This window comes from Castor canadensis, chromosome 11 (genome assembly GCF_047511655.1).
Source record: "Castor canadensis chromosome 11, mCasCan1.hap1v2, whole genome shotgun sequence".
Lineage (NCBI taxonomy): Eukaryota > Metazoa > Chordata > Mammalia > Rodentia > Castoridae > Castor > Castor canadensis.
Window position 1 is genome coordinate 3,772,412 of NC_133396.1, and position 20,794 is coordinate 3,793,205.

A 20,794-nucleotide genomic window follows, 5' to 3' on the forward strand; every position below is an offset into this window, starting at 1 on the left:
CTTCCCAAGTGCTGGGATTACAGGTGTGTGCTACCATAGCCAGCAAGGCAGATGTTTTGACTATCCAGTGGATGGTGAGCCCTCTTAAAGAAGTGTGGAAACATCACATTTGGTGAATCAGTTCCCAGTCAACTCACAAGAGCTGCAGTGGCTCCTGGCACATCACCCACCCAGCATAGTGCAGTGCCTATGTCATGTAGCTGGTGCGTGTGCTCAGAGCCAGCGTCGTGGAGAACACAGCTGCTCTGTAGAGTGGGTGCCAGAACGGGCCTGCCCTTCCTCCTTGGCCACCCTCTGTCTGCACCCCAAGCCCCAGTGGCACTGACCTTCATGGAGCTGGTGCACATGGGCTCAGACCATGACAGCCCCTGGAACACACTCATGGGGCAGTTGTGTGTGACATGTTTATAACATGGCACTCACAGTTGTGAAGGATAGTCACATGTCATTGAAACTGAAGTCCTATGTTTTGATTTTCTCCTTAGAATTAGGGTATGGCTGTGAGAATGTGTAATGTAAATTGACGGTTGGGTTGAAACAGGCGCTTGCACACATGCACACACACTCCGAGTTATCTGTCCCATGTCCCTGTGTGGCTTTCAAAGCGTGTCACCTTTAGCCTCTGTGTGGACACAGTGAGGGGTGACCACACTGATTTGGCCTTTTGGTGGCAGTTGAGCAGTTCAGGGCTCCTGGGGCTGCCCAGATCGGTCTCTCCGTGTCCCTGTCACTCATGTCTGTTCTCTCTCCTTTTCTGTGCTCAGAGCAGCCATCAGCAGGGACCCTTTCTATGAGATGCTTGCAGCGCGGAAAAAGAAGGTCTCCTCCACAAAGAGACACTGAGTGTGTGCCGGGCTCCAGCAGAGGCGCTGCTAAGCGAGTCCCCTCTACCTGCCCTGCCTGTCCCTACAGACTAGCTTCCACGTTAGCAGTTTTGTTAAGGGGAGAAGCAGCGGTATTGTGGGGTCAGGGAACTGATGTCTGCCTGGCCTGCACTCGAACCCCCCTCGCTCAGATCAGCTCCTGGCAGCAGATCTGCTCTAGCACGCCTCTGCTCAGCGGTTCGACAGCACAGCGGAGAGCCTGCTGTTTACCTCGTGTGGCCCAGTGAGGAGCTTCACCTTACACCGAAAATACCTGTGTGGACATGCTCTATAGCAAGAAGAAAGGCAGGAAGGAAGAGAAGCCACATACCATAAAGATTTATTTTTTCTTAAAAAAAGGAAAAAAAAAAAAAAAAAAAAAAGGAAAGCAGGTCTGCAGTCTGCCCTGCCTATGGGGAGCTCCCCTGGACCCTGGACAGGGGCCTCCAGGCTGCCAGGTGTCCTCCTGCCAGGGCCATCGACCACCTTGCCGCACCTTGGGAGCAGCTGGGAGCTGGCTTATGTGGACAAGAGGGGTGAAGGCAGGGTGGCAGGCAGGGGCACAGCAGGCACAGGGAGGTCTCAGTGGCAGTCAGGCTCCAGGCCCTCTGTGGTCCTCAGCCTGTGGTGGTCAGGAGGATTGCACACTGACTGGACACCTCCCTTGTCTCATTCTCAGAACTGAGGCCCACTGGGCTTTAAAGTAGGAAGTCAGCATTTTCCTTGAGCTAAATACCTAATAACCAAAACTGTGAGGAGGTTAACCCAGTGGGTCCCAGGATGGCCTCATGTCTCATGCCTGGTTTTCCTTTCTCTTCCCATAGCTCCGCTCCTCGTTCTAGAGGATGGAGCAGGGCTTTCCTCATCCCCGTGGGCGCCAGCTTTTCCTGCCTCAAAACCGGCCCTCGCTACACTTTTTGGTGCCTCTGTGGTGGCCTCCAGAGGGCAGGGGCCTTTGCTCAGCATGGTACCACGCCATGAGGTACCCCCTGTCTCCTTCCCCCAGGCACATGTGTGATGGCCCTGCCCTCCTAGCGTACCGTGTGGAGGGAGCCGCGAAGTGCAGCATTCTCCTGCCGTTCTCTCAGGGACTCTCAGGGCAGCTCCTGCCACTCAGCCAGGGCCAGCATGCCTGTCCAGGCAAGGCAGTGGGGCAGTGTTCCAACTGCCCCTCCCATGCCCAGGCCAGGCGGCAGGCACTGTCTCCAGGCTGTGGAGGAGTCATGGATCTCCACAGGCCATTTGGCCTTGGCTTTTCTCACCCAGTGAGGTAGGTTGGCATCTCTGGAAATAGCTTTGCAGGGGCGGGGGGAGGGGTTGCATTCTGGCCCCTCCTGTGGATCCTGCCTAGAGTGGCCTCAGGTGCTTTGTGGCCAAGCTTGTGAAGGTGACAGTGATGGAGTAGAGTCCAGGCTAGAAACCTGGCTTCCCCCGTGCAGAATCAGGCATTGTTAGCTCATGTCCAGGTGGTCACAGTGCCGGAAACCCACCCCAGCAGGCCTGGCCCTGGCCCTGGCCCTGGTTCTCACTAGGATTCCTGGGCAGAGAGGCACCTGGATCAGTATTAGTCTATTTATCAGAGGTGTACATAATCCATGTATAGTTTTTCTCCTCTTAGATTATTTTGTATTTGTTTAAAAAAAGATTTGTCAAAATATAAAGAAAGGACAGAAAGTTGTTGACAGGGTTTTTAAGAAATTATAATTATTATTACAGTTGTTTTTGTTTGGTTGGTTTTGCCTTGTAAACTAGCGCCAAGGAACTGCAGCAAATAAACTCCAAATTTGCCCAAACCATGTCTGTCTGTGGTTCTGCTGTGCCAGAGGTAATGGCCTTATATATAAAGTTCTAAGGAATCTGCAAAAAGACTGAGAGGTATGAATGCAGCAGGATTTACAGCACACACGCTCAGTGTGTAAAAGTCAGTGGTCTTTGAAGCACTAGCAACAAACAGCCCCCAAAAAGAAAGAAAACCATTCCATTTACAATAGCATCTGAAAAAACACAACGTTTAGGAATAAGTTTTCTCAAAGTACAAGATGTATGGTGAAAGCTATTTAAAAGATCACTGAAAGATATTAAAGGAGACCTAAATAAACATAAAGATTGCATTTATCAACAAGATGTAATATTAAGGTGATAATACTGGGCCAGGTGTGGTGGTTCACTTCTGTAATCCTAGCTTCTCAGGTGGCAGAGACAGGAGGATCTGCAGAGACAGGAGGATCTGCTTTGCAAGTGTGAAACCCAGTCCCATCAAAAGAGAAAACAATAGCCAAAAGACGGGTGTGGCTCAAATGGTAGTGTACTTGCTAGCAAGCTCAAGGCCCTGAGTTTAATCCCCAGTATCACAAAAAAAGAGATTACAATTACAATACTCAAATTCAGTGCAGTCTCTTCAAAATCCCAGCTGCCTTTTAGCAAAACTGAAAAGCCTGTCCTAAAATTCACACAGAAATGCAAGGGACCCAGGATCAATTCACATATTTATGCACTTGGTTTTAAGCAGGGTGCTTCTCAACAAATAGTATTGGGATGTCTAAACATTCACATGCAAAAGGGGAAAGTTGGAAGCCAGGAGCAGGGGCTACTTGGGAGGTAGACATTGGGAGGAACATGGTTCAAGGCCGGCCTGGGTGAAAAGTTCGAGAGACCCCATCTCAAGCAGTGGCTGGAAGATTGTGATCCAGACTGACTCAGGGATAAAGCAAGACACTTTTTATTTTGGTGTTATCTCCAAAATAACACCAAAAAGGCTGGCAGAGTGGTTCGAATGGTAACGTACCTGCCTAGCAGTGCCAGGCCCTGAGTTCAGCCCTCCAGTAACACCAAAAAAAGGAATGAAGTTAGACCATTGTTACATCTACCCAAATATAAACCTTAAACAATAAAACTCTTCAAAGAAAAACATCCTCCTGACTCTAGATAGATCTGAGTATTCAGAAGGAAAACAGCTCAGGCTTGGTTTTTGCTGTAGGCATGCACGCTGATCACTTCTGATACCAGGTGTGTAGGATTTTCACACCTCGAACAAGCAGCTGGGTGCCCTGTAATCCACTTCAGCTCTGACACTATCTACCTGGAGCTGGTGTCAAATCCCACAGTTGGGGGCTCAGTCCCCAAGTCTGCCCCCGCTCCTACCACTTCAGATGCCAGTCACGGGCTCAGGTTGTTTCATCCATGCTTCTGACTGACTGGTGGCTGTAAATCAGAGTTCCCACACCCCCTCTTAGGGTTCAGTGAATTTCTTCTGACAGTGCTCAGGAAAGCACATTTGCTGGATCATTCTAACAGGCATGGGCGCCGTGTGGAAGAAGGATCCAGGTTTCCCTGCCCTCTCCTCTCCGCCTCCTCAGGAACGTCTGTGCGTTCAGCCATCAGAAGCTCCAGCCCTGGCCTTTTGGGGGTTGATGAGGACCTCACTGCGCGTCTGACGCCAATAGACTGGGTGGGGACCCCCAGCCAGGGCGCTGTTCAGAGTCTCCTTGGCCCCTGTGCTGCACTCCTTCCTCCCGGGTGTGGGGCGGGGCCCTCTGGAACGAGGAGGGTCTTAGGCCCCACTATCAACAAGGTCAGAATTACAAGCCAGGAACTGGATGAAAACCAAAACATAAATTTGACTTCATCAGAATGAAAACCTTCCGTGCTTTAAAGGCTCCCACCATGGCTCGGTAGTACTTATCCCTTCCAAAACACGTCGGAATTTTCTTATTATTTGTTTATTTGCAGTGCTGGGGATTGAACCCAGGCCATGCACATGCTGGGCAAGTGCTCTACCCCTGAGCTGCACCCCAGCCCTCCTGCTGGAATTCAATGGCCATGATAACAGTATTGGAGGTAGCTAGTGCCTTTATCATGAGGAGGGTGTTCGCTTCTGCTTGCTGTCTTTCCCACATCTAACCTGGCGTTATGGTTTGGACATGAAGTCCCCCAAAGGGTTCATGTGTTGGGGTTTGGTTTCCAGCTGGTGGCTTATTGTGAGAGGTTCTGGAAACTCTAGGAAGTGGGGCCTAGCTGGAGAAAGTAGGCTTCTGGGGCAATATCTTGTCCTGAGCCCCTCTTTGTCCCTCTCTCTCTCTGCTTCCTATCCTCTTAAGAGTCATCTCTGCCATACTCTTCTGCTGCCATGATGTTCTGACTCACCAGAGGCCCAGAATCAGCAAAGCCACGACTGTGGACTGACACCTCTGAAACCATGAGCAAAATGATTCTTCCCTTTAAGGTTTTCTCAGGTACTTTGTCTAGTTACTAAAAACTGCCTCACACACCTGTTAACTCTGGGTTCAGCAAACGGCCCCTGCCATGTGACTGACTTCAGGGGAGACCTCAGGTCCCGTGAGTGCATAGCAGGTCATTTGCACCGGATGTCAGAACAGAGATCCAGACAGAGACAGGAAACAGGCATAGACAAGACCAGCTGCAGCTGGGGCTGGGATCCATATCTCCCTTAATCTCAGCCTCTGCACTCTGCTCTGTGACATTTTATGAAATTTGCCTCTGTCCTTTTGGTTTAGGTCTTTATGAACATTCAGTCGAAACAAATCAGTTGATGCTTCCCACATGGCTGTACCTCAGCTCTCAGTTGTGCTCAGTGCTCATGGCCAATGTCACATTAATAAGTTAGCATGAAGTCTGTGACTGTTAAACACAGCATCCTTCATGATCTAAGCAAGACCCACATTCCAGGGTCTTTTTTTTCCCCTCACTTTTAACTCTCACAACAGCCCTGTAAGCTGGGCTGCTCATTCCCATAAACTGAGATGCCAGAGTGAGGCTCTAGGTGGGCTCACGAGTGTAGACCAGATTCAAATCCAAGTTGACATGAAAGGAAAAAGTCTCTTCACAAAAACTACCCACTGTTTATTCCATCAGTCTAGGTCTGGCCGCTGTTATGGTATCTCTGGGGTACGCCTGGTGACAAGTGCCCACTGATAGGGTTCTTGAGCCATACTTGGCTGTGCTTCCCCTACAGACTGTCCAGGGTGGCTCCCTGCCACTTGCTAGGGAACCTTGGGGTGGGGTCTCCTTTCCCTCTATTCTATTAGCAAATATATCATCTCCCCAACTGTCCCCTACAAGCCAGTGTCCTAGCTTGAGGGATTATCAATATGCGACCCTCAAACAGACTTGAAAAATGCCAGCGTGACCACACAGCCAGCTTGCTGTTCTCAGGCCATCCCAGCTCCCACACCGGTCCAGAGGACGTGGCATTTCCTGAGCCCGAGTGGCATGCCCTCCTTGGCAAGCAGCACCTCAGGAGAAACCAGGGCACCTTTCATGGTGGTCCTTCCTGTCCATCCGGGTTTCTCAGACCTCTGCTCACAGCCCAGCACCTTCCTGGCAGCAAAGCCCACGCTGGCTCCCAGACAGCTCCAGAGACTTTGAACTCTGTGATCGGCTCTGTCCCCCTCCCCACTCATCTCCTGGCCAGTGGAGCACCCCAGGTTTTCTCCCTGCTCTCCCAGCTTCCTGGCCTTGTGCTGTTTTCCCAGTCCACTAGGCCTCCTGCTTCTCCTCCCCATCGCCAGGTTACACAACACCTCACAGAATCACACCGAAATTTTTCTTCACAGCAGTCCTCTCAGCCTGCAGTAGTCATGGAGCTTCTCTCACTGCTTCACAAAGCAACCTGCAAAGCAGGAATGGTGCAGGTTTCACAAAAGGGAGACCAGGCCAAGGGTGTCCTTCTGGAAGCTCTAGGAGGCTCCTCCTGTCCTGATGCTCGGGGGCCTTTTTCTCTGAAGGGCCCCCACTCTGTTAGGGTGGGGCTAGGTCCAGAGAGAGTGACACACCACCCTAAAGCCCTTCCAGTTTAGTGGAAATGAGGCAGGCTAAAGTTAGGAAAACTTCGGGACTCATAGAAAATAGATGACGTCATGTGGCATTTTAGACCACACTCACCTGGCCCCTCATGGATTATTGGAGGGAATCACCTTGCTCCTCCCTTCCCCTAAATTAGGGTAAGTTTTAAGAGCACCTGGAGGAGAGAAGCACTCTGCAGGTTCCACCTGGGTCCCCCCATACTCCCTTTGTAATTCCCTTCTCTAGCTCATATCCATGTGTCCCGCGTGGATATGTCCACGGAGGACACAAAGAATTTCGAAGTCTGATTGCAGACTGCACCGTTACTGTTACCAGAAACACCTGGATTCAGAACCCAGCTCTGCCTCCTCCCGAACCCCTGGGACCACGAGCTGCTCAGGGCCTGGCAGCACCTTGTAAAAGCAGGCGGCTTTGCTGAGCCTGGTTCTGTGGTTCGTGTGCTCATGACTCAGGGAAGTGGGCCTGGGCCGCGCATGAGTGCCCTGCCCAAGGCCTGCTGCAGGCTGGATAGCAGCTCCAGGCCCCACCATGGTGCTCACCATGGGCACCTTTTCCCTCTGGGCCGCCCACACCCCTCCATCCTCAGAAGTCATATGTCAGCCATGCCTGTGAGGAAATGGGAGAGGCTTTTTCAAAAACAGCTTTATTGAGCTACAGTGTAGCTACCATCAAGATCACTCATTTAAAGGGTGCATTCACAGAGTTGTGCAACCAGGACCACAGGCAATGTTACGTTTCCATCACCCCACAAGGAAACCACACACCTGTTAGAGAGAACTCCACCTCTCCCAGCTCTCTCTCTGGTCCGGGACAACCACCAGTCTACTTCCTGTCTCTGTGGATTTGCCTGTTCTGGACAGTTTGTGGGAATCGTGCAATATGTGACTTTCTTATTTTCATGTGGCATGTTCTCAAGGTCCAACCACGTGGTAATGTGTTTCTGTACTTCATTCCTTTTCATGGCTGCGTACTATTCCATGATATAGGGCCATAGGCAGAGAGCCATTCTGGGAGCTGTGGAGCGCATAGGCAGGGTGTGCTCTACTGCTTCTGGGCATTGCGTCTGCCTCTGCGCCTGGGTCATCATGTGACCTTCACGGAAGGGGACTGCATGCTGATGTGCTCTTCAGAGCTAAAGGACATGCCTTGGATAAGCATAAGGGGCCATGGAACCTGAGCTTTGTTCCTGACACCTCTCAGGCTCTCATCAGCACTGCAGTGACACCAGCCATAGCTGCAGGTGTGGCTCTCGGATTGCAAAAGTGGGTAGGATGTGTTTCCAGACATAAGAACGCCTGGCGCTTGAATTGACTGGAGGTAAAACACCAAGTCTTGATTTGTTCCTTTTGAAAATAAGAAATAGGGGACCATTGTTATAAATATTCCAATAGATTGTGTCATAAAAGAGTCCAGAGAAACTGAAGCAGGGACTGTGGCAAAGAGGAAAGGAAACACAGGAACCAGGAAATCTGGTGACCAGAGAGAGGCAAAGGCAGAATTCTAGGAAGGGCTGGAGAGGCATATGGACGGGAAAAAGGGAGGCCGAGGCAGGGTAGGGAGAGGCAGGGAAGCAGGAACTGGAAGGTGTGGAGGCAGTGTGTCATCGGAGGTCTGGTGCAGCATGCGAGGACCAACCAGCATGACGTGCCAGTCTCCAGCTGGGCTGGAGAGAACACCTGTGACTGTGGATGATGGCAACGGATGCCTAGTTGCTTTTCAGGGAGCTGAGGCAGCTTGTGCTGATGACCACTGGAGCTGGTCTACCCTGGGCTCCTTCAGCAGTCACAGCAGCTTTGGTACCTCGTGTTCTGCAGCCCCTCCAATCCCCACCCCACCCCACCCCCCATGCTCTCAAGCACCTGAAATCCTTCAGCAAGATGAAGCCCACTGTGAACACACACTGACCACTTGATTCTTTCTTGGGCCAGGAACAGCCTGGACTACTCTCTGGTCAGTGCTGACCCCTTCTGGTCTTGAGCTGAAACCCACTGTTGGAAAAAAGATCTCTGAATTAATGAATAAGACTCAGGAGTCAGTCAGCAAGTCACAAACTTTTACTTCTGCTGAAGGGTGTGCCACCAACGAAAGTCTGGTAAAGCAAGCACACGCGGTGGGAAGTCCATTCAGGTTTTTATCCCTGACGCAACACTGGCCCCTTCTCCTGTTGATAGGAGTCAGGGTTCACAGTCTTTCTCAATTAACTACAGACGAGGTGAAGGGCAAGGTTAGCATTTAACATTCCAGGAAGCCATGAGTTAAGCAAGTATATAATGAGCAGCTGTTTTACAGTGGATTTACCTGGGTTGACTATATAATTTTGTTTCTTTGAAGGAAAAGACAAGTTATCCCCCACACCATTAAGGCCGTGCCTGTCTGTATTTGCTGCACACTTGACTTTGCCTCAGTTCTCCTGCTTCTGTGTCAGAAGCCACACTTGGGCTGGTGGTTTCCAAATTCCACGCACCTCTTCCATATGCTGTTCAAGGAAGCCTTGTGCATGTGTGCTCTGCCAGACCCCACAGGAACAGGATGTGTTCCACTGAGTCCTCCCACGTGCTGGGCACCCCTCCACGATGGCAGTGTCACACAGCCCAAGCCCTCTGCCCCCCTCGAGGTGCAGACAAACCAAGCCACCATCCAAGCCCCACAGGATGTTCACGGAGACCCGAGGAGGCACTGCCCTGAAATGCAGGTGCACAATTCACAGAGGCCAGGGAGCCAACAAACAGAAGTCAGAGTGGTAAATGGCAGCAGAGTGGGGTGGAGGAAGCAGGTGACATTCCACTGACGTTGAGCCTGGGCTGATGTGCCAGCAGTGTGTACTTAATCCAAGTCAGTGAGTATTTCTTGGAAGGAAACTGTCCCTTGCTTAAAGTTCTCTTCCTGGGGAGCAGAGTCCAGACTGTGAATAAACCCACCAGTGTGACCTGCAAACGTTGGAACCTGGTACTATGAAACTGACCTTGTCACACCTTCAAGTGATTGCTGCTTACAGCTTTCTCTTTAGCTTGTGTCTTGAAAGTTGGGTCCAGAGATGTTCCAGAAAGAAGAATGCTGTACGGACTGGGGAGCAAACTCTCTTTCCACCCCACCCTAGGTGTCAGTGTCCTCTGGCTGCTGTGACCCATGTCTACTCACCCAGTGGCTTAGAAAACCACAGATTAACTTTCTTACAGTGCTGGAGGTCACAGTCTGAAGTAGGCTTCACTGGGCTAAAAACTAAGTTGCTGGCAGGGCTGCGTCCTCTGGGGGCCTGGGAGGTCACTGCTTCCCAGCCTTGCCACCTTGTAGAGGCCTCTCACTTGCCTCAGGCCCCTCCATCCCCTGGTGTCTTTAGACACTGTAGCATTGGCAGACTATCATGTCTCTTGACTCTGTCATCTTTTGCATACAAGGACCTTGTATGCAGAAATGACCTTGTCATTTCACTGGGCTGCATTTCCCAAGTAATCTTATTTTGAGGTCAGATGAGTAGGTGTGTCAGTCAGCTTGCTGTCACTGTGACAAAATACCTGAGATAAACAACTATAAAGAAGAGAAGTTTATTTTCATTCATAGTTTCAGAGGTTTCTGTCCACAGTCGTGTGGCCCCTTTGCTCTGGGGTCTGGGGTGAGGCTCAATATCATGGTGGCAACACATGGTAGAAGGAGCTGCTGACCTCATGGCAACCAGGAAGCCAAGAGAGGGAAGAGGAGGGCCAGGGTCCCACAGTCTCCCTCAAGGGCACATCTCCAATGTCCTAACTTCCTTACACTAGGCCCCACGTCCTGAAGCGCCACCACCTCCCAGAGACGCCATGGGCTGGGACTGAGCCTTCAACTCAAGGGCCTTTGGGGGATGCTTCTGTTTGTTTGGTTTTGCTGGGACTGGGCTATGAACTCAGGGCTTCGTGTTTGCATAGCAGGCGCTCTACCACTTGAGCCACACCTCCAATCCATTTTTCTCAGGTTATTTTGGAGCTGGGATCTTGAGCTGGCCTCAAAAACAGTTCTCCCAATCTCAGCCTCCCAAGTAGCTAGGATTACAGATGTGAGCCATGGGCACCCAGCAACTTTGGGGGACATTTATGGAAACAACAGCAGTAGGTCAGCCCTGATGCCATCTGTAAATTTAATCCCCTTTTACTACATGGTGTGCTGTACTCACTGGCTCCAGGATTAAGGTGTGGACACGGTGGGGTGACCATTTTTCCACCTGCATCACCACGTTAATTATTGGAAATTTTAAAAACACAGAAAAAGACAAAGAATAACCCCCAAGCCCATGTCCCTGCCACCCAGAAATCCCAGAATATTTGCTTATTTCCCTGTCTAATCTTTAAAAATAGCAGGTGTTTCAGCTTCCACTAGGATACAGAAAGCTGGAAAGACTGATACCCCCCGCCACCACCACAAGAAAAGGCTAGAAAATCTGCAGAGTTGTGCTGAGCCCATGAAAGGGTGGTACACACAGGACAGCCACCCTGAGCAGCGGGTTCCCAGGAGCAGAGCTGCCTTCTGGAAGGCAGCCTCGGTGTCACCCTCCACACTGCGGGGCTCACTACATTCTTCCTGGGAATGCATGTGGCCACAACTCCGCCCTGCGGTGCCCTGGGTTCCCTGAAGAAGCCCAGCTGATCGCTCACTGGCTTTCAGCTCGTGCAGGGTCCTCGCGGGTTACCTCCTCAAGCTGAGGGCACGTGCAGTGCTTCTCGGAGGCAGGTGTTTGGGCAGCGAGGAGCCTGAAGGGAGGTCCCTGGCCATGTCCTCCGGGTGGCACGTGGCGGGCAGCAGCCAAGCCATATGGCTGTTTGCGATGGAGCTGGCACCTGCTGCTCCAGCTGTCCTCAGCAATGTGGCCACTATGGCTCCTGCCCTGTGGTCACCTCTCGCCTGCCCTCCCGTGATGTGTCTTTGTGACCGCACCTGCAGCTCCTGGCAAGGACACTGTCATCAGTGCTGGCCAGGGCGAGTTCCACTCAGCTCACCGTGCACCACAAGACTGTCCTCGGCACTTGAAAGAGCTTTTTCTGCAGACATTCCCAGGCTCGTACAAGTCGCAGGGCCTTCCTGCCACCTTTCCCCTCATCGCCGGCTTTAAAACTGTCGCCTCCCTCTCACTCGTCATTTCTGTTTTTAGACTGGAGTTTCTGGTTCTAGCTGTGTCTTTTTATATGTCGCCAAGTGCCTTGTGGCGATTGTTCATCTGAGGGCTGAATGCAGCTCTCCTGTGCCTCCTGGTTGATTTGGGGGCAGAATCCGAAATGCTGTTTCCGATTGCCTGTGTTTTTCTGCAAAGTACTTTGCACAGAATGGCTCATGACCTCTCCTGAATGAAGAGGTTTCTTCATTCACTCAACAAACATTGACTGGGGTCTTCTAGACAACCGGAAGCCATGTACCATCTCCAAGATTTGCATCCATAAGGCCGTTTACTACATCTCCACCCCTCCCCCTCAGAAATCCGCCACTAGCAGAAATGCAGCAGGCCATGGACCATGTGGCACCTGCTCTTGGGGGTAGGGACCACGAGGCTGGAGCAATTCAGGGCAGCTGAGTTGGGAGGATCATAAATCTTCCCAAATGTTCCAAAACCAACCACAGCTGCCTGTCAAAAGGTCATTACTTGGACGAATAGTGAGCAAACATGCAAATGTTTCTTTAGTGTTTTCAAATGACGTAAGTCACCTTCTAGGGCTGTACTGGCCTTGGGAGGTGACCTTGCTCCCCTCTGGAGCAGCTGAGCTTTCTCCCTGGGGGTTTTTCCTGGATTTGCCTCACCCTCACACCCCCAGATATCTGGCACCAGCTTCGAACTTGCTGGTGGCTGAGCAAAGGCCACTTCTCCACTGTTGCTTGTCCGTCACGTCCATGGTGAAGCCTGGTGAAGAAGTCAGGGTGTTGGTCCTTGAGAACCTCAAGTCAATTTTCCCATTTGGCCACCAGAGTCCCCACTGACACATCTGATTGAGGGTCCAAGTGCTCAGTGGCCTGGTGCAGAGCTCCTGGGTTCCCTTACCTAACCTCACATACAGGGCAAGGGTCGGGGACCCAACCCCGCCATCCAGAGCCTAGTGTTTCCATCACCACTGGAGCAACCCAAAAAGTGCGACTCACAAAACATCCGGGTCAGAGGAGGGAAGTCAGACACATCCGGAAAGCAAGGACTCCAGCCAAGACGGGGTCAGACGCATATGGATAATTTATTCATTCTTTTTACTGGAAAAACTTCCCTCTGTCCAGCACTCCCCCCCACCCCAAAGCCCAGCTCCTGCTTTTAATGGGGTTTTGCTAATTACGAATGTAATTTTAAGAATTCAGAAGAGAATCATCTTCTCTGAATTATGGGTTATAAAAACATTAGCTTATCCCACTAGAGTATCTGTCTGTGAGGCCAGGGGTGCGCACCAAAGGTCCACATGGTCAGCAAGGATGGGGTCTCCATTCTGCCCTGCTCTGAGGAACCTCCTGTGTGAGGTATGTGCATGGAGGTGCTTTGAGCTAAGGGACAGAGGTGACATCCTTGCTAGCAAGACACATCCACACATGAGGGAAGCAAGGACTTGGTGCCTCCAGGACTTCGCATTCAGGTAAGCAGGAACACAGGTGACAGGGACAGATGTATGCTGTCAGGCTAAGATCACAGGCACAGTCAGCATGCCAGCCTCGGAGGCCCTCTGGCATTGAGGTTGTAAGAGCCTCACATAAAAGGGGTAAGTGGGGGGCAGCATGGGGCACTGGGAAGATGCCAGAGGGAGGAAGGAATTAGTGGGATAGCCAGGAAGGGTGACTCAGAGGAAAAGGACAGTGGGACCCTTAGAGGTTTTGGAGAGGCCACCCACTGGTCACATCACCCACTGATATGGCAACTCCAGAACACAGGACACACACACACTTGCCAAGGAAGGGACCTGGCCAGGGAGAAGGCTAGCTTTAGTGAGTTGGTTGAGATTTCTGCCAAGGGAGGCAGGACCAACAAGACCTTTGAACACAGACACCCGTGGTGTGAATAGTGACAGCTCGGGCCCCTGGATGCCAATTCACAGACACCTCCCCCTGCCAAAGGCTGGCGCAGCTGGGTCACAGAAGCGTCTCGTGCCCTCCCGGCTCTATCAGATGGCAGAGATGCGTGGGCACACGCAATATTCAGCACCCCTTTCCCGTGATCAACACAGGCCTGGGGCCGTGCTTGGACTTCAGGTAGGCACCTGAGGCTAGGGCTCCCCAGGTTGCGTGACTAGGTCCTTCCTAATCTTCTCGGGTGGAGAATTTTATGATGGTAATTAAAAAGTTGGTCATCTCTCTTCCTCCACAGATTTTGTTAGGAAGTCCGACCCAAGTGGGCGTTGAGGGGAAGACGCATCGAGACAGTTGCACCTGCAACTGCGAAGGACTGTTTGAATAGATAGGTTGTGGGAAACGCAGAAGCAAGAACCCATTCTTCCCGACACTCAAAAGGTGATCTGACACAGACTCCTAGCCACAGAGAAGCTTCTACACAGCTGCGGAGGTGAGGCAGAAAGAGAGTGCAAAGTGACACTTTTCCCCAGGAGCCTGGCATTAGTTTAGAGTCCGTAATGAAGGATTTGGTGCGGTTATGGGCTCGTTGTCTCAGGTCCTTGAGATTGGCTCCTTAGCTGGGTACCACTTACTAAATAAATTCTGGGTGCTCATGGTGCGGTCAGGCCATGAGGAAAAGGACAGTTGTGGAATGTCCTCCATGAGGCAGAGGAACACGGAGTAATTGTGCTTGTCTACACAGGGCAAATTCTAAGAAATTCTGTCAACCTTGCCAATTAACACACGACTCCAAGGTAGAGCAAAGTCGTGGTCTAACTTGTCTGCAAATTCTTTCTTGATTTAAGATGGGGAGGAGGTAGTTTTGAAAGATCTTGAATAGTTCTTTTAGAAGAAAGTAGGGCAAGCATCCCCACTGTGGGGGCCTGCCTTGCTTAAACATCACCCAAATAATACAGGGTGACTGGCTGAGTGGGGGAGTCACAGCATCATTCAAAGTGACTAACCCAAGAAAGACGGTTGACGTGTTCAACCCAAGGCTAGCACATCGTCCTAACCCAACCTCACTCCGAGGTAACTTTGCATAAAGCTGTGTAAGGACTTCTGACTCTAACCAGAATAACTGGCACTAGGTTTGACGTTCTGCACAATAAAAAAAAGTAAATGGCGTTAGGCACTGGACGGCAGGTAGCAGAAGCTGCTACGATGGTCACATGCTTGTTTACTGCACAAATAAAATTATCCAGAAAGTCAGCTAGAATCCTGAAATCTATACAGAGGATATGGAGTCACTTTTGTGCCAGTTTTGTGAGGTGAAGCCCAGGAAGAGCAGTGTTCTTGCTGGGCTGCAACGGGAGAGGTCAGAGTCCTGTTGAAGTGGCTGGAATTTTCAACCAGGGTCACAGGGAGAAGGCAGTGGCTGCAGAGTTCTGTGGGGACACGCACTGCAGGTTTTCACTTGAGGTGTGGGCTCTGCAGGTACAAGGCAAGACTCCACGAGGTCTAGCAGAGTTTGCCTGAGGACTGAGGGCCTATGTGGTGCTGGGCATCTCCATGTGCTGGAGAAGGCAGGCTGCTCAATGCTCAGCCCAGCCAGAATGGAGAGACCTTGCAGTCAGGTGTGTCCCCACAGAGGCCTGGCCTTAGGAGAACCAAGACCATGTTCCAGACCAAAATAGAACAAAATAAAGAAAACCTGACCCAAAGAGGCTGCCAGGAGCCAACGACCTCCCACCCTTTAAAGGAAGACAATCTAACCCAGATTGCCTGCAATGCTGATCCATGCTTTTCAGGGTATAAAAAGAAGACATGCAGCCATGCAGCGAAAAAAGGAAAATGCAACTCAGAATCAAGAAAAAGAAAAGCAAATAGAAACAGACCCCGAGATAACCTAGTGCTGAAATTCACAGCCATTATGAATTTGGGGTCAGATGATGTTTAATAAAGTCACCAAGGAGCCACTCAGGAGTCTGAGATTAGAAGATTGTGATTCCAGGCCAGCCTGGGCAAAAAGATCGAGAGCCTCCCTTGCAACAGAAAAAGCTGAGCGTGGTAGCATGTACCTGTCATTCTGGCTACAGCGGGAAGCCTAAAATAGGAGGATGGTGGTCCAGGCTGGCTCTGGGGAAAAGGCCAAACCCCATCTCCAAAATAACTAGAGCAAAAAGGGCTGGAGGCATGGCTTAAGTGGATGAGCGCCTGCCTAGCAAGTGTGAGGCCCTGAGTTCAAAACCTCAGTACCGTAAAGAAGAAAAATCACCAAGGCGACTCAGTCAGGAAGATGGAAGCAAGTGGACCTCATCTCTACCTTGTTACACACACGAGAGTTATTTTGAGACGGATCACGGACTTAATCCCCAACCCCAAACTACAAAGCTTCCAAAAGAAAGCAGAATATCTCTGTGCCCTTTGGAGCAATCAAGGATTTCTTAGAGGTGGCATTAGAAAGAGATTGTTCAGAAAGCACCAACGGGTACATGGGCCGAGCTCACGGTGCGTCTTGGAGCTGAGGAAGGATGAGGATGAAGGAACAGGAGTCACTTCCCGCCCCGGGGCACTGTGGCCAGCTGACGACTGTGTTCACCCCTAGAGAGCCTGCAGAAATGCTGCTGTCACCCTGAAAATAATTTCCTTTCCTCTATCAACGACATCATGCTAAACCACTTTTCCCAGGGTTGATCTTTCTTCCTCTCTTCCTTCCTCAGATTTATTTGTGAAGCGCCTTCACTTATGTATTATTCCAAGAATAAAGAACACAGCAGTAAATAAAATGCCTGCCCTCATAGAGCTTGCAGTCTAGATAGGGAGAATAAACAAGAAAATAAAACAATGCAATAAAATGCCAGAGCAATTCTAAACTCACCCAGGAGAGGCGTTAACTGATCCAACTGGTCACTTAGGGAAAAACCCTTTGAAAATTGGCTAGAGCCACTTGTCAGAGGGTAGATGACTGTGGTTGCTGATTGCACTGGATTTGCACTTCTTGGAGGGAGGGAGTGATGGGGTCAGGTGTAGGGCTGCTGAGTCAGGCGCTGCTAGCAGGAGCGAGTCTTTAGGCCAGGACCTTCTTCTTGTTGCTCTGACCCTGGTCACCTGTCAGAACCATCGTCCTGTGTCTCCTGGGGTTGCCCCTGGTATCTGCCTTCCAGCTGGACTGGCCTCAGTAGAATTTTGAGCCATCTCTCTCTCTCACTCCAGGCCCCCAACCCACTTCATTGGAATGGCTGGGCGCGAAGAGGAAAATCTTTCTGCACGTGTGCTCAGATTCCTTCACACCACGGTGGCCACCGGCCAGCAGCGTGTGGCCACTTGGGAGCAAATCGTGAGCACTGGGTTTCCTGGAGACAGGCACAGGAGCTCTCCCGCGTCTGTCTCCTCTCCTCGTGTTTCCTTGTGCAGAGCTATCAGGGAAGGTGGCTTTCTGGGAGCCACACTCCAGCCTTTCTTTACTTTCTAGAATCCTGGGTGCTTTCCCATTTGGCAGCATTACTCAACTATCTGTGTGTCTACCATGGAGCCTCGGGCCTTCCTGACTGTCTTGCTCTACATAGAAAATGGAAACGAGAGCCAGGTACCGGTCGCTCGCACCTGTGATCCTAGCCACTCTGGAGGCAGAGATGAGGAGGATCATGGTTCGAAGCCAGCCCAGGTAAAAAAGTTCACAAGACCCTATCTCAACAGAAAAAGCTGCGTGTGGTGGTGCACGCCTGTCATCCCAGCTACTGCGGGAAGAATAAACAGAAGGGGCGTGGTCCAGGCCAGCCTGGGCAAAAAGCAAGACCCTATCTTTAAAATAAACATAGCCAAAAGGGCTGGAGGTGAGGCTCAAGCAGTAGAGCTCCTGTTTAGCAAGCTCGAAGCCCTGAGTTCAAACCCTACTACCACCTAGAAAAAAGAAAGAAAAGAGAAACAAGACTCACCTCCCTCCACTCTAGAACGAGGTTCTTGTCCATCGTCTAATGGCCTGCCTGGACACGGAGACCTGTCCGTGTCGGAGCGTACTTTCTAAGAGCAGGGGTCACTTCTTCTGTCAGTAAATGCTGTCTGGTTTTCTATGGCAAGAAATTCCACCTGGTGCCACATGTTTGTCCGACTTACTGTTTGAATTCAGATTTTGTCAGTTGATCCAATCACTCCTGTGATGATTTGGGCTCATGCGTTGAACTTGGTTCCCAGGTGGTGCTGTGAGGGGAGGGTCTGGAGACTTGGGGAGGTGGGGTCCAGCTGGAAGAAGTAGGTCCCTTGGAACATTTCCCTGGGGAATCTTGTCCCTGCCCCACCTCCTCTCTCTGCTATGCGATAGTAACTTTCACTCCCCCGAGTGTTCCCACTTGTGGATAAGAATCATGACACTTGTGGCCTCGTAGTTCCACCTGCACCGTGTTTAGAGTGTCCAGTAGGGTCATCTGTGACTGTGGCTCCCAGTCCTGCAGAGAAGAAAAGATGGCAGAGGTTTCTTCCTTCTCATCCTCCTGATGAGGACACGGGGGACCTTGGCAGGAGATCGACGTGAAAGAGATGGAAGGACCTCTGAGTTCTCAGTTCCTTTGCCCAGATCTTTCTCTTTCTCTTTTCATAGTAGAATTTTGGGTTTAAGATTTAGGGTGGGGGGCTGGAGGGAGAGATCTAGAGATCTAGAGAGGGTTAGGTCTGCTTTTTCAGGCCTGGGGGAGCAGAACAGGGAATGGCCATACAGACCTCAAAACTTAGAGGGGGGCAGAAAGAAGAGCTGGGGTTTCCTTCTAGGAACCATCAAAATTCAAGCCCATAAGGTCTGGAAAGTAAGTGGACTTAGGACAGAAGCCCTCTCAATCCCACCGGTCTTGGGGTGCTGGGGGATGTACAGGATTCAGTTTGGCTGTGAGTGATGCAAACCAGAATAACCTAGCCATGCAGTGTGGGATGTTATTGATCACTCACACGTGGGGAGACCCCACCCCATGACCCACAGCCATCCCACTTCTTCTGGCTTTGAGCTCTAATCTCTTTAACTGCTCTGGCTCCAACCATCACATCTGCATCCCTGCCAGAGAAAGAGAACACGCCACTATCTTTAAAAACACTTTCCACTTGTACTGACCCCTGACTGGTTGCACTGTATTCAGGCTCTGCCTGGTCAGTGAGTGGCTCTGGGTTCAGGTCCTGATCAGCCATTCACTGCTGTGCTTCCCACCCATCCCCCCTTGTGTGTAAAGCGGGGCACATAGCAAGCCGTGGGCAAATTCATCATTTATGGAGCAGGAAGCCCTCTAGCATGGGTGGCTCTCGTGTCACAAACATTCATGACCCCTCAGGGGCCAGGGGCAGCCCCAGGAGACACAGGATGATGGTTCTGCCAGGTGGCCAGGGTCAGAGCAACAAGAAGTAAGTGCTGGCCTAAAGACTTGCTCCTGCCAGCAGCCCCGGTTCCTCCTCGTTGTAAGGGGCAGGCGCTCTTTACTGAAGCCTGGTGCCTGCTATTTGGGGGATGTCACAGCAGCCTGTCCCGAAGGTAAACGTGCCTGATGCTGCCATCACGTGGGGCACATTAAGTTCCAGCAAGAATGGGACATGTGCAAGACAGCCTCATCCCCAGACATGACAGAGAGACCACAAACTTCCTGGAGGCCCGGGTGACGTAGAAACACAATACCAGCTATCTGGAAAAGGGACATGTGGCAGTTCTTCAAGAGGGAGGAAATCAGTGTCCTTCCTTAGTGGTAAATTAAAAACAAAACCTATTCCATGAGAGATGTTGAATAATGGGTGTTTAGACCCATTTTATAGACCAGGAGGCTGAGGACAGGGAAGGGCATGTGATCACCTCCACTTGCACCACATGGAAAGGGGAGGATGGGACCTAAAACCACCTGAGTTAGGAGAACCGTTTGAGAAAACCGAATCATAGCCAGGAAACCCAAAGAATTTTAGAATGGAAAGAAACTGTTTTGAAGACAGCTTGTTTCTCTTGCTCCTTTGATGGATGAAGGAACCTGAGCCCCCAAGGTGAAGGTCCCTGTCCGAGGTCACCCTGCAGGTTTCAGTGGCTCACGCCTGTGACCACAAAGTGCTTCTAGAAGAGCTTTCCACTTAGTGAGATGCAGAACTGCTCGGTGATGTCAGCGTTTTGTTTTGTTTTACTCAGTTCATTTATGCAGACGTAAGTGGAATTATTCTGTGGTCAGAAGTGATGACTCGAGGTTTCCTGCTAAGGCAGCTTTTGTGTTCCTCTTTATGTCTCAAATTAGTGGAAGACACCCAGGAGGATCCTTTGAGCGTGTTTATTCTTTCTTTCTTTTTAAAGCAGTGCTGGGGTTTGAATCCAGGGCCTCACACTTGCTAGACAGGTGTTCTACCACTCAAGCCACCTCCAAGCTTTTGAGTGTTCTGGTCCATTTTTTCTACCTTAATGGTCTTTCCTAGGATTCATGTCTGCCATCTCCATGGTTATGCAGACCACCCCCGAGTCTGACTCAATATCCCCATTTCCTTCTTAGCCACACTGTCAGAAACAGGCAAGGACAGGGCTCGCTGGAATTATCTCAGAGAGCCAACAGGGCTTGCCAGTGACAAGCTTTCTCAGCAACCTGTGTGCTAGAGGTCTAGGGACAGGTGCCAACTGGTTATTGACAACCAGAGGGGAACTCCACAGTTTGAGACTTAAACAAAGCATTGCATATGTGATCAGAGGTAGGGTGAGTCTCATGTGAAATGCTGGGGGTGGAGGGTGAGGCGTGTGCAGGAAAATGAATTCCCTGTGGTTGACCTGCAGGTAGCTGCAGGTCTGAGGCTGGGATCAGGTTTCCTAAGCCTCCCCCACAGAGAAGCAGAGACAGGCTTCTCTGCTTAGAGTCCACACAGACAAGGGAACTTTGCTTTGTCCTGTCCAGATATTGACAACTTTGGAGCCCATAGGACAGGGCCTCTAGTGTAGACCATTCTTATTAATTAGTTATTAGGCAATTTTCTAAAATTGTGCATCTTAATCTGATCCTGATTGGGCTGGATGGTTTATAAACAACAGAAATACACTGCTCACAGTTCTTCAGTCTGAGATGTTCAAGGTCAACGCACCAGCCTTGGTGTCTGGTGAGGGCTCATTCTGTGCTTCCAAGATGGCGCCTTGTTGCTGT

At 50.8% G+C, this 20,794-nt stretch overlaps 1 protein-coding gene across 6 annotated transcripts in view; it reads left to right on the top strand.

Moving 5' to 3' along the window:
• Cyth1 (cytohesin 1) overlaps window positions 1–2,690 on the top strand; it is an 84,314-nt gene extending 81,624 nt beyond the window's left edge. For all 6 annotated transcript variants that reach the window (XM_020158110.2, XM_074044997.1, XM_074044995.1 and 3 more), the window contains one exon: window positions 765–2,690. In XM_020158110.2, the coding sequence (XP_020013699.1) occupies window positions 765–843 (79 nt within the window). In that variant the 3' untranslated portion in view covers window positions 844–2,690. The remainder of the gene's footprint in view (window positions 1–764) is intronic.
• The last annotated feature ends 18,104 nt before the right edge of the window (window positions 2,691–20,794 follow it).